The 14,781-nt window shown below is 31.1% G+C and overlaps 1 protein-coding gene across 9 annotated transcripts in view; it reads left to right on the forward strand.

The window, feature by feature from the left end:
- The window catches only part of CCNT2 (cyclin T2), a 39,521-nt gene that overhangs the window by 2,181 nt on the left and 22,559 nt on the right, over positions 1-14,781 (forward strand). For 3 of the 9 annotated variants that reach the window (XR_012488166.1, XM_074301890.1, XM_074301888.1), the window contains exon 2: positions 120-201. The exons of 1 other annotated variant lie outside the window; for it this stretch is intronic. Coding sequence is in view for 4 of the 8 variants with exons in the window: in XM_074301890.1 (XP_074157991.1) it covers positions 120-201 (82 nt within the window). In the remaining 4 variants the exon portion in view is untranslated. Of the gene's footprint in view, positions 1-119; positions 2,128-3,506; positions 3,622-14,781 lie in introns of those variants that run through there. 5 more of the 9 variants (XM_074301887.1, XM_074301889.1, XM_074301895.1 and 2 more) reach the window with 3 other exon arrangements.

Genomic DNA, 14,781 nt, shown 5'->3' on the forward strand with positions numbered 1-14,781 from the left:
TCAAAAAAAACTGGGGCCAACACCCGAATATTAATTTTATGAAATCTGTTTTAAGGGGAAAAAATAGATTATATAGTTTTCGTCTTTAAAGTATTCATTTCCTAAATACTTCTTCCCAGCTCTCAACTTACAATAAATACTGCGATTGTTTACATGCACAGGTTTTATATGCACCATTCTTTCACCAAGTTTAACAGAAATGTAAGTACAATTTTTTAAACAGCATTTGGCCATATGTCCAAAGTAGTTAAACTTTCAGTTATTTCATAATAGAGAAAGATTCTATCAGTGGTTTCTTTTACTGATGACCTGGGTATTAATAGTAAAATTATATTTGCAATTGATGCTTATATTTTGTTTCAAATGGTCTGATCCTGCTTTCATGTTCATATGTACAACAGTAATCTTCATCCATAACACTACCTACATCTTAGAAAATCGTATTATTAGGGTTACTTACTTGGCAGCAATATTTTTTTTTTAATACTTAAAGTTTTATATTTAAATGTTTCAGTAAAATACAAAGTTTGTTTAGACAAACCAAAAGTATATGTAAGTAGTTCTTAGGATACTTTGTCATGTCAATTCTTTGTTATATTGACTTTGTAATTGATTTTGAAACTGACCATTTGCTTTTTAAAGGGGGGAGTAAAAGTTGAGGAATATTATTGCAAAAGGTCAGTATCTTTGTAATTCATATCTGGTAAACAAAGGATGACAAAATTTCATTTGCTATTGGGGGACTTACTACCTTTACAAATACTGGTCAACCAAATGACAAATCTTGATATAAACATTTTCTAGTTAACTTTCCCATGTAATGTTAGAACTTAATTTATAAAAATATTTATAATTTATGAACATTTTTCTATATAAATTACATTAGGCACTCAAACAAAAAATGCTAACAATGCATGTTCTTTACAATGAAGAAGAAAGTTACCTATCTTTAGATGGAATTTTGCACTAGCCATATTCTTCCCTCAGTTTTAGTTATTTTGTTCAACTGCAGCTTTATAAAGAATGTTCTAACAGTGAGGATATATCATAAAGGGTTTCATCATCAGTGGATGATCCAAAATAATCCTTTAAAAAGTTATTAGTACACTTTTTGTAATAAATGAAAAGGCATGTTTAAATTAATTTTAACTATGTTTAACAATCCATTTATAAGTTAATCTGATGATCCTTAGTATATTCTGTTTATTTTGCATAATTCTAATAAGAATATTTTCTAGTGGACCACCCCCACTTGCATTTTTCTGTTATATATCTTTTTTTCCTTTCTCTGGTATATTCCCTTTCTACTCAATCTCATCAGTCTCAGTTCATATAGTTTTAGTCTAGTGGGTTTGAATTAGTGGTAGGGATAAAAAGAAAGTTAAAGGTGACAGCCTTTAGGTTAGGAATTGCTTGATTTAAAGCACACCACACAGGCTGTGGAGACAAATTATGGAAAGAAGCCAGTGTTGTAGTCCCCTACCTTTATTCACCACCCTGTGAAGTTTTCCAGTAACAGATTTTAATACAAAAAGCAAAACAAAAACTTAATTCAGAAAATAAATTATCTACAGCTACATAGAGACTTTTCACATACTTTACAAACTACAGTTTTGATTAGTAATTGCTAATAAGATTTTTCAGGGGCATTTTTCTGAAAGTTTTGGTATTTTGATATCAAGTGTCTTAAGTCTACCTATGTTATCAATTTGTTAAATCTGGTGCCAAGATTCAAAGCTTTGTCCATTTCAGAAGTCTTTTGTGCAATGGTTGAAAGTACTAGCCACTTTCATTGTATTTTTCAGTCTTTATTTAAATGGTATTAAATTGCAAATCTAGTGTGTCTGACTTGTCCTCATGAATCAAACGACTTTTTGAAACTTTGTGTGTTAATGTAAACTCTGAAGTGTTGTTAATTTTTTATTTTACAAAGTGTTAAAAGATTTTACAATACAATCTTGATATAAGAACCTAATCAGTTACAGAAATTTCTTACATTTGCTGTCATATAACATCAAAAGTGGTTTTAATATTTATGTTGGTGCCCTAGCATCAAATGTACAACTTTACTCTTTTATCTTTTTTTTTCTATTCTTTTAGGGTGAAGGGGGTGGTCTCAAATTGAATGTGAGTCACTTTTAAATTCATACTCCCCCAAATCATCAGGGAATTTTTGCTCAATAATAGGATTTTAATTGAAGAGTATAACTAAATTTAGGAAATTATAATTCCTTAGGATATCTAGCTAAATGAAAAACTAGTTCCTTTTAATAAAAAAACAAACAATATAGAATGTTACAATAGTAATGACAGGTTTAAAGCATACCCAGAGAGAAACTTTATATTTAAACATAATTTATTTATGGCATGCGATATTTCCATTTTAAATCTATTAGCATAAAATTAAAAGTTAACACAACAAGGAAGTGTGATGTTATGTTCTGTTGCAAAAGTGGATTTGAATAAAAAACAAACATGGATATCTTTGTCCCTGAAGATGATTTTCAGAGAAAGAAGGCAGGTACCATAGTCTTTTTTACTTTTCTTGCTTCAATTCTGGATTAAAAGTGGCCAGAAGACATGGGAACTGCTTCCTAGTAACTCTTACTTCTCCCTTTCCTAAGATTCTTCATTAATGCAACATTGTATCTTTGTAGTATTCTCTATAACCCAGCAATTTTTTCTTTTACTTTGAACATACTGTTGAATTATATTGAGGATTTATTTGGAAGGTTAAATCACCTTGAAAGCTAAATGACATGAATCAAGTACCTTATGATTAAGTGTTTCCTTTTACCCAAGGGAAAAAACTGGTCAACCTCATTCTATTTGTTAGTTGGTTTTTTTTTTTTTTCTTTCTTCCTAATTAGAATTGGGAACATAAGAATAGCCATACTAGGTCAAACTAGTATGGATCTGCTTAGCCCAGTATTCTATTGCTACCAGTAATTACAGAAAGACAGAAGTGTTTTCCCTGTTGGGAAAACTTAACTTAAAAATTAGCTGTATCCTAGTTTCTTGTTATAGACATTTATGTGGCATTCACTAATAATGAATCCAGACCCTTTTTAATGCATTGAAATTTAGCATGATTATTATTTTGGATAATTGCATTTATCCATGACTGATAAACTTTCCTTGTTAGTAAGGATTACTTTTTTAAGAAATTTTGCATACTTCTCAATGCTTGGTTTAGAACCTGGAATATAGTAGATATTCATGTTTGTTAAATGAATTAGTGTTTCTTGTCTTTGTTTTGAACTTGCTTCACTCCCATTTCAAAGATACCTTTTTGTACTATCATCCTAGTATTGCTGGATTTAATATGCAAGTTTGTGCTCTCTATATCCAGTCATTTTAAGATTCTATAGCTTTCCATCTCATCCCTTTTTATCTTTTTAGTTGTATACATTGAAGAACTCCTGTTCTTTTAGCCTCTCCATACAACAGTCCTACTTTTCCCCTCCAACTCCCACTTCCCACCCCCAATCCTCTGTTTATTTTAGTTGTCTTTCCTTGGATCTTCCTTGGCCCGTCTAATTACCACAACTCAAGGAATACATAATGGAATGAGAATACTACACACAGTAGGCCTGGTGTGGATACACTAGTTTTACAAAGGTAGGATAATGTTGTGTTTTTTTTCCTGTATTTTCAACCTTTTAAAAATGCCTGATCTTTTTGTCAGCTCTAAGTAGACAATTTACAAAGATTCTCTAGGTCCCTTTCTGGGTGTTTGCTGAGAATCCAATATTTTTGTACCATTTATTTTGATCTCTTTCACTTAATTTTCAGTAGTGTGTCCCATTTATTTGGTGCTTTGATAGAAGAGTTTGTTATTTGAAAATTGGGAACTTCACCGTACACTCACTACTACAGTTATTTGGAATTAATTAACTTTTATAGTTCTCTTTTGTTTCAGTATTCTTTTAACCGCCTCAAACATTAGTAAACTTTCCAGGCCTGATATCCCTTTGCCTAGAACAACGTAAAAACAAAAACTGGGCGATTTCCCTCAGTTGTTTTTGTTTAAAAATTCTGTCTTTTAGTTCGAAGTCTACTAGCTAACCAGGAATGGAAATTGTATTCCAGACTCACCTGTCTTATTTCCCCTGGGCACTATTAGCTGCCTTTCTCATGAACAAGGGTCATATTTGTAATCAGCCACTTCTGATCTTGTTAATTAAGGGTTTGGGAATATCCTTTCTAATATATTTAATGCTTTTAAGTAATTTTGTTTTGTAAGAGAAACTATGCACGTAAAAATAAAGTGGTAATTGTTACCTTAATGTTTAACAGTATTTTGATGTGATTTCAGTGCTTTATGTTGAGAACATACCAAGTTTTAAACATTACATTTGTATTTTTTCCCTGAATAGGTACTAGTATCTGTTTGAACGTGGTGTCATTTTAGATTTTTTTTAAAAAAGATTTATTCTTTGTTATTTTACCCAGACATTATCAATATAACATTAAACACATTGAATCATAGACTGTGCTGAGAAGAAACTTAGAAATCATCTAGACCAGTGGTGTCAAACTCATAGAAATAGCCTGCAGGCTGCATATTGATTTAGACAATCACAAATTAATGTTGTTGTATTTTTATCTTAAGTATTTCCTAGTTACATTTTAATCTTCTGTGCTAAGAAGTTCTGAGGGTTGAGTTGGACATTTCTGATCTAGTCCATACCTCCTCCCCCCCCTTTTTTTTTTTTTAAATTTTATACACACATGTAGAAACTGAAGGCAAGAGAGTGACATGGTCACAAAGTTAATTAGTGGTCCACTTGGAAATAGAAACTAGGTCTCCTGAACTGGCCAAAAATTAATTGGTTTTGTTGAGCCATTAACTTTTTATTAAATTCCTGGCTCACTGATAAAAGGCAAAATAAGGCATATTTTATCTTTAATGGAAATATTCAGAGGTTTTGAGTTAGAAGGGACTCTAGAGATTAGCATTTTATCTAATCCCCTCATTGCATAGATAAGAAACTCTACACAAAGTGGTGATGATTTGCCCTAAGTCCTAGCTAGTTAAAATAGTAGATCTGGGGTTCCGATACAGATTCTCAGATTCTAAATCCAACACTCTTTTTTACTGTACTAGATTATGTTTAATTTTATTATTTCAAGATGTCTTTTAAACTTCTTTCCTGCCATGGTAGATATCTTTTAAAATAATTTAAGATGTAAGAACAACTTAATAAACATTAAATGTCTGCTTTCTACAAGATATTGTGCTAAGTAGATTTAATTTTGAGGTCTTTTTGCTTGCTTTCCAAATTTATTGTTACGTTAAACCAGCCTTTGCAAATTTACAGTTGAATAAGATTTAGGCATCAGAATTCTTAATAGTGCTCTAGAAATTGGAGGTCATAAGTTTTGTTATCAATTTATAAGATTCTTACTAGCTATCTGATGTTGATAAAGTTAATTACTTTAATTATCTTCCTTTAAATTGATTTGCATGAAGGAATTTTTTTTTCCTAGGTAAATTTATTGCAAAAATGTCAAAATAAGGAATAAAAAGGAAAAGTAGGACTGTATATTCTTTCACTTTTGCATAAATATATATTTAATTCCAAAGTAACAAGCTGACATTAGGGCTATGCCCTACTTGTGAAAAAGCAGTCTTTTGCTAATTTATACTTACACAGTGTACAATACTTTTATAGCAGCATTCATTATAGAAATATAACTTTATAAAGTACATTGTGCTTATGGCAACTCTGTGGAATCTAGAACTTGTCTGTGAATGAAGTTTAAAAGCAAGTTTACTAAAATGTAGGACAGAAGAAGGAACTGCATTAGCTAAAAGCTAAACTAGTAGCTAATAGAATTGCTCATCAGCAATGACAAAAAAATTTGGTTTTAAAGTAAGATTTACAGACTTAGCATACTTTCATAAAGACTAAAAACTTCAAGGACCTTATTAACACTGTCAGACATGGTCTTGCACATAACAAAATGCTTACAGTCTATTGGGAGATACGAAAAATATAGTAAAATTACCAGACGGTAAACAGCAGAATGTGTGTTGTCCTTCAAAGCTTTCACCTTGAAATACACTTAATTAAATGATATTATCCTAGTCTTTAAAAAATTTTATTTTAAATTTCTTACATTTTCCATATAAGTAAATTAGTATTGTCACTTTATTCATATCTCATAAAGTAAAATTGTTTTCATCCCCTTTATTCAGTGGATTTGACTCTGACTTGTAACTTTTCAAAATGTACGTAGTATATCAACTACATTCAAGTACTTGTTGCAATTTTTTGTTCCAGAAACTCCATATTCTATTGCAGTAGCCAATACCTTGACCTCTTCTAGTATTAGTTAACCTGTATAAATAAATGCATTGAAACAGACTCATAATGTTTAGGAAATAATGTACCTTTAACTTGGGAGACTACTATAAATTTTATATTAGCTACAGTGTTAAATGTGGTAAACACAAGCTATCCAATTAAATGTATGACATGAAGGTCTTTTCCTAGTTGCTTCAATCTAAAAATGAAAGGGATAACAGTCTATGATAACTTCTCTTTGCTTGGTATTGTGCTTTTAAAAAAAAAATCTTTACCTTTCCTCAGTAGTTACATTTGCAGAATCCTTAGCTTTGCAATTGGGAGTTTGTTTGGAAAGTAACAATTGTTGACTTAATGAAAATTGCCCATGATCACATAGCTAGTAAGTGTCGGGGCAATATTGAAACCAAGGTCTCCTGATTTCCCATAAAGAAATTTATTGTACTTTGTTGCTTCCGTGACCTCCTTTTTAGTTATAAATTAACTATACTTTAAAGGTGTACATATTGATAAGCTCTTTTCTTTGAATAAAAGCTTTTTTTTTTTTTTTTTAGCCTTTCCACATTCACCCAGTGTCCGTGTGTTAATTTATTTAACTTAAGAATGTAAGCTGTGATTATTGAACAGAATTTTTTCTTTGCACAGACATTAAATTCTATATGGAGATAAAACTTTAAACTCTGGCTTTGGTTGGTTTTTATATCAAACTGAACTGATATTATGGTGAGTTAAATTGAATGGTGTCAGATTCCTATCATAATTTTAATAAATTACTAAAAAATAATGTAGTTGCTCAGTGTTGTTTCTACCCCAAACATCATAATTCAAAGTCATGATATTTATGAATTTTATTACATACTAAACATCTGTTTAGGAAAAGTCACCTAAAACCCACTTATTTTGCCATGAGTAAATAGTAAGGATATGTACAAGTATAGAAAAATAAGTATTTTTTTCGTCCACCATGAAAGACAATAATGAAAATGTTAACATCCTAAATAGTTGGTATTCATCATTTAAGAAAATGATAGTCCTACTTTAAATGACAGTAATTTCTTCTTTGGGTGAAGAATGAGTCCTTGGACTAATCTTAAGTTGAGAAATCACATGAGAATTGAGAAAATATTCCCTTCTGTAAACAAACAAGAAAAGGAAAGTCAAGACTAAATTGTCATGGACATGAGATAGCTTGGAAGAAAAAGGTAAAAGATCTTTTAGTTTCTTTTCCATTCCTCCCTCAATCTGAAGAGAAGAATTTTTTGGAAAAGCTTATAATCCCAATACCCATATTATTAAACACTCTTATCTCCATATAGTTGCATGATTCAATATTTGTACTTTTTTCATTTGGGCTTTGGAGTCACTAGCTTGTTTAAACAAATTGGATTAGAGCTGCTGTGAATATAATGCATTTCTTGTCTTTCTAATTTGTGCTTACTTTAATCTTTGTTCTAACCAACCAGTTTACTATATGTAGGCTACCACTTCTAAATCTGTAACTAGTCACTTCTTTTCTGTTATGATTTATTATGATTTTACAGCATGTGGCATGACCAGTACCTTCTAGCTATCTTGAAAAAAAATTAGTTGTCATTAAACAGTAGTGAGATTTCTAAATAGTTTGGCTTTTTATATCTTGTCCCAAGTCAAGTAATCTTTTCTTATCAGCAATATTAATGGAACCATGAATCAAGATGAGTAAGGAAGAGTGGCTGCTAGAAATGATAATAATTTTAAAATTTGGTGGGGAACATTCTTCAAACTCTATCAATATAGGGAAAAGTTGAAAAAATGGAAAAAGATGCTGCATTAACCAAAAAAGACAACTTTCTCACCCCTATAAAATTTTGGTTCCTGCTTTTATCAAAGGCATCCTCAATGAAAAACATAAGAAGAATAGATAGTTTCTATACTGGATTGCATCTATTATATATTTTAAAATCATATATATAAAGTTATAATTATATATTATAAGTTACATAAAATTATGATTTTTATAAATTATATATAATTTTTATAAAATTTATAGCAGTTTTCAAACAAAACTTTAATCAATGGCCCACTGAGTATATCAAAAGGGTTATGTTTAGTAGGGAAATTTATACTCAAGAGATGCTTGCTAATGTCACACACTAAAGTTCAAACTAAAAAATTTTTCATTGATAGTAAGATTCTTGGAAATGATAAGATAGTATTATGTTAATTACATCAAACTCTAGAATACTACAAACCTCTTAATGTAATCCATGCTAGAAAGAGTGAAAATTATATGTTGCTTTGATTATGAGCAGCTGTTTTAATAGATTTGTCAGCTTGTTTTTCTTTAAATGATACAGGTAGATGAGTTGAAGCAAAATTGAGAGGAGTAAGAGAAAGCTAATATCTGACATTTCCACAGTGTTTTTTAAGATTTGCAAAATGCTTCACTTTATTTTGATCTTTGTAAAATAGATAGTATAGGCTTTTCTCTTCATTTTGCCAATAAAGTAACTTGAGGTTCAAAAAAAAAAAAAAGGTTTATATGATTTGCACATACTCCTAAGGCAGCAAGGTGATACAGTGAATAGAGCTCTGGACCTGCAGTTAGGATTACCTGAGTTCAGATCTAGCCTTACTCTCATGTTTAAAAACTGAATGATTCCTTATTCAGGAAAAAATACAAATATTTTTGAAATTTAAGGTTTGTATACTATAACAAGGGGCAGCAAGGTAGTTAGCCTTGGACCTGGAGTAAGGAAAGCTAGAGTTCAAGTGTAATTTAGAGGCTTTACTGCTTGCCTGACCCTGGGTGAGTCACTTAACTTTTTTTTGCCTCGGTTTCCTTATCTGTAAAATGATTTGGAGAAGGAAAGGCAAACTACTCAAATACCTTTGCCAAGAAGACCTGATATGGGATTAGTGCAGGACACAATGAAAATGATACCATGTTTATATATCTAATTTCAAAGGCAATATTTGGATTTAATTGGTCCTCACCCAAGTTCAACCCTCTTTATTCTATACCATATTGCACCTCATCAAGTTGGATTGTATTTGAAAAAAATAAATGCTTTCTATGGCACATCACCAATGTATATAGCTCACCATCTTTTTTATACCAGTACTTGGCTGATGTTTTCTGTATGTCCACAAATCTTGAAACGTCATGATCTCAAAATATATAGACTAGCAAATAGCCCAAAGATTATGGTAGTGTACTGTAATATGTTACCATAAAATCCCAGATAATATGATCTGGACAGAGATTTCAAATTCCTTAATGTGGCCCAAATCAGATTAAAATTTAATTGGGATGTTTAACAAGATAAATGAAAATACAGTAGTCTAGGTAATATTAATTTGTAGTTTGCTAAGACAATTTTAGCTTTTTGAGTTTGATACCACTAATTTAAAACGGGGATTGACCTTAAGATACTCATTTTGGACCCTTTATTCTAAATAGGAAACTCAAATCCCAAGCAGGGAAAAGGATTTGCTTAAGACTATACAGGTAATTAATAACAGAATTGGAACTGGAATCCACAGTGCTCTGATTCCCAGGTGTCCTTCATGTCTATAATGCATTCACCCTGGCTCTTGGTAGAATATCTGTCCTTCAAAGCTGAGCTCAAATACTATAAGGTTTTTTCTTAACCACATCCCCCAATTGCTATTTCCTTTTTCCTCCAATTAATTTATATTTACTTTATATCTATTTATGTGAGGGTGGTGTTTCTGCTTTTAAGTGATCTATGGGAAGGGAATGCTTCAGGGGGTATTTTTTGTTTGTTTTGTGTCCAATCCCCAGACATTGTGTAGTATCTCCACCAGGATGAGCATTTAATAAATGGTTGCTTGATTAAAGAATGTTTTGAAGCATATGTATAAGTAGTATGAACGGTAAGGTGAGAATAAGTAGTCAGAGATCCTTTCTCAAGTTAAGATCCTTCATGAACAAATGAACAAAACAAGGATCTGATGGAAAGTATAAAGTTGAAATTTGCATTTGTAGAGAATATATTCACACTGGTGATATTATGAACATTTCCCCAAGATGTCTTCTTTTTTATTAATGTGGAATTTTTTTGCTTTTTCAGACTACCTCAACAGCAGTGAGCATTTTCTAACATCCTCCTCTTGAAACAGCTTTGCCTACATTTTGTATTTAGACAGTTATGGTCTAATGAGCCTGCCATTTAACCATATAACCCTGAGTGTAAGCCCTTTAACTTGAGGGCCTATGTCTTCAATAAAAGAGAATTATATGTGATCCTGTTACACTTTTTTTTTTTTTTTTTTTTTTGGTCTTTAGTCTCAGCATGTACATAATGCTTAGTACTTAGGCATATGGAATCATAGATACAAATCTGTAGGGAGGCTCCTGGTCCAACTTTCTCATTTATACAGATAAAGAATGAGACACAGAGGTTAAGTGACTTGTTTAAGGTCATACTGGTTTTTAATGGCAAAGCCAGGAATTGACCCAAATTCATGAATGTTAAGTTTGATTTATGTTTTAGAATGTATCTTTTTTTTTTTCAGTATATGAATCATTATTACTAAGTTATTACTTTGAAATTAAGGTAGTTAAGTATTCCAATTAGTGATATTGTAATGTCATGTCATAGATAGCCATACTGTTTTTATGCCCTGGCTGAAAAGCCCATGTTAACAATGATTAGCTAATAAGGATCAACAAAAGTTTGAACAAGTTTTTGTAATAGATTCATACCCATACTTTTAATAAAGGTGTCTTTTTATAATTTAGTTGTGGTACCTGAATTATCAGTTATTTTTTGATATGGTTCTCTCTCTACTCTTCTTGGTACCAAAGAATTACAGTTAATTAAAACCAATTGGCACAGGAATAACATTTTGACTTCAGAACCAACATTCTAATATCAGTAGTCACCATCTTCTGAAAAGGAGCTGTTTTATCATCTATTCTTAAGGAATAAGATTGGTCATTACAATTACTCAGAGTTTGGTTTTCTTCTAGTATTTAAAAAAAATTACAGTATAGTCATTTTGCATTTTGATTGTTTTCCTAGTTCCATTTTTTTCATTCTACATTAGTTTTATACTTCTCAAGTTTATTTTAATGTCTTTTGGGGAAGAGAATGAGTTCCACTTTTTTCACTCTACATTAGTTTTATACTCCTCAACTTTATTTGAAATTTCTTTATGTGTATTTCTTCTTTTGGGGAAAAGAATGCAATCAGAGTAGGGTTAAGTAACTTGCCCAGGGTCACACAGCTAGAAAGTGTCTGGGGTAGGATTTGAACTTGTGTCCTTCTGACTCCAAGTCTTGTCCTTTATCCTCTGTGCCAGCTAGCTCTCCCTCATTATTTTTTAGATGCTATTCCATTATCTTCTTTACCAGGGTTTTTTCTTTTTCTTTTTTTTTTTTTTTTTTTTTTTTAATTCTTTACCCATTGGATGGACATAGCCACATTGTTTCTGATTTATGCTACCATAAAATATGCTGTTATGAATATTTTGGCCTATATGTAATTTTTCTTTGCCTTTGATTTGTTTTGGGAAAAATGCTCACTGTGGGATTTAACTAGTGATTTCTTCCTCATAATTCCAGTTATTTTCCAGAAGAGTTGGACCAATTTACAACTCCATTAACAGTGTTATTAGAATACTGTAATACTGAAACTGTTCTTTAATAAAAACACTTCTGGGGGCTTTTTAAAATTTTCTCAAGTGAAAGAGTTATCTTTTTTCTGAATCCTAACATATATGTAAATATATATGCACTAAAATGAATACTCCATATAAATATGTATGTTTATATTTATATGGAGTATTTATTTTAGTGTAAGGAATAGTTAACATTGGGATCACTTCAACCCAAATAATTTAGTTGTCATTTAACCTGGTTTGTCTCGGTTTTCTCAGCTATCAAATGAGCTAGAGAATGAAATGGCAGGCCACTACAGTATCTTTGCCAAGAAAACTCTAGATAGGGTTAAGGAGTCACAGAGTCAGACATGACTAGAATAGGACTGAACAACCAGAGTTTATCACAATATAAATAGAGAAAGATAATTGTTTTTTGTAAAGTTTAAGGAAAATGAATAAAGAAATGTAGTGGATCTAGAATCTGTTTCCATTCAGACTATCAGGACTTTAAAAGGTCATTATAGTCTACTCTTTTTATCTTTACAAATGAATAAACTGAAGTCCAGAGATGTTATCTGTCATATTTGGAATCAGATGGAGTAGTTAACCTGGATTGTGATCCTAGGTTCAGCACATTGCAAATGGGTGCCACTAGCAGACCTGAGAGATGAAGAATATGAAAGAAAAACTAAATACAGGAGTAAAGAGAAATGAAAAGCTATAAATGATAGAAATTATTTAAAATGCCTTCAGGCACTATTGTCTCAAGTGTCAGTGAAAAGATAAATTCTGGAACTAATCATTGGATAATTTTGGTTTTCCACATGATGAAAAATTTTTTTTACATGAAAAGAACAATTTTGAATGGCTGAAAGTGAGCATAGCTGGAGGAGCAAATATTAAACTCTTTTGTGAAAGAATTGACTCCAGATGACTTAGTGATTTCAGTTCTAGCAGATTTAAGCATGACCATTTAAGTAGTCCTATTACATAGAATCAGAAACCTGCTATCTTGGAACTTTGTAACTATTGCCAGAATCTCACAGTCCTACAACACTTCTGGCACATCTCTAGGAAGTATTTGTATTCCATATTTACTCTTGGTGCTGTTTTTGCTCTAATGCTGAGTAATTTTCTATTTACAAGTATGAGATTTAACATCAATCAGAATGCTAATAACTAGAACCACAATTTCTTGTATATTTAGTAAATTGGGGATAAATGAAGATTGCCAAGATGCATATACTGACATTTCAAATATATATATACATTAGCATCTTTTCTTAATTTTTTGATATGAAGACAGTATTGAGACTGGCAATAGTTCTGGTGAAGGTGTGACTCAAAGATAGACTGTAAACAATAGTGTGGTGCTCATGGTCATGTAACAACAATTTTTTTGTGTTTTTTTTGTTTTGTTTTGGTAAATTTGGCAATATGATGGATGGTTTGAATAAGAGAGCGTCTGATTGAATTGAAATGAGTTAACAGATTTTAGTTAAATATCTCCACCAAGATAATTTTTTTTCCCAAGAAAAGTTTTTTTTAATTAATTTTATAACTATAATTTTTTTTGACAGTACATATGCATTTTTTTTTTAACAACATTATCCCTTGTATTCACTTTTCCAAATTTTCCCTTCCCTCCCCCTACTCCCTCCTCTAGATGACAGGCAATCCCATACATAATAAATGTATTACAGTATATCCTAGATACAATATATGTGTGTAAAACCAAATTTCCCAAGAAAAGTTTATAGTACTTTAGTACAAATATTTTAGTACTTTGTATTATATTATATATTTTTATATTTTTTATTATAGTACTTTAGCACAAATATTTTGCTTTCAATTGGCTGGAGACTGTCTTTCAAGAACAAGCTCCTTATTTCAGGTGATAGAAGAAAAGCTTTTTGCTTTTTCCTATTTATATGAATTCAGCTATCATTTCTACACAAATAACTTTTGGATCTGTACATACTTTTTTTGAGCTTCAGTCTTGAATATCACTGCAATTCAAGTTCAGCATGATCAAAATAAAATTATCTTTTCCCCATTCTTCCCTGAAACACTTGACTCATCTCACTTAAGTGTTCATTCCTTCCTAAGATTAAGTTGTAATTATATTTTAAATCTGTAGACATTATCAGCCTCTTGAGGAGATATTGCCAGTGCAATATATATTAAATAATATATATTTATTTCTGTCCTCAGTGCCTAACACTGTCCTAAATCCAGTATCCCATATGTTTAGTGCAGTTTTAAGCTTCAATAACTTTAACAGTTTAAAACACCAAGACTTGAGAATGCCTTGGGCATTGAAATTTTTATGGAATTAAATTGAAAATTAAATAGTACCATCTTATTAAAGATGAATCACAAGATTATTTATGGAGCCAGAACTTTTGGAAAGATTGGATCAGAGTTGAGAATACTGATTGTCGTCTTTGACAAAGAAGGAATAATCAGAACCTTAGCAAATAACTGTTTTAGTGAAATAAAAAATTAATGGTAAGAAGTGGAAAGCTACTAGCTGTATAAATCTTAAGAGCTTTCGGAACTCTTTTTAAAAATAAGGAGTTAAGAGGCAATAGATTCTCCCTGACTAGGTTGAGGTCTTAAACAAAAGTTTATCTGACTATTTAGTATGAATTTAGTTATGGAAATTCTTGTTCATGTACAGATTTCACTAGATGGCCACTGAGGGCCAGAGATATTAAGTGACTTGCCCAGGGTCACTGAGCTGGTTGTTCATGCTGCTCCTCAAATCTAGGAGTATACAGTGCTGTTTCTTGATTATCTTTGAAACATTTTTCTGTGTTTAGAATACCCTAATGAAACTATATAAGTAACCTTA

The sequence above is a fragment of the Sminthopsis crassicaudata genome, chromosome 3 (assembly GCF_048593235.1).
Source record: "Sminthopsis crassicaudata isolate SCR6 chromosome 3, ASM4859323v1, whole genome shotgun sequence".
In the NCBI taxonomy this organism is placed as follows: domain Eukaryota; kingdom Metazoa; phylum Chordata; class Mammalia; order Dasyuromorphia; family Dasyuridae; genus Sminthopsis; species Sminthopsis crassicaudata.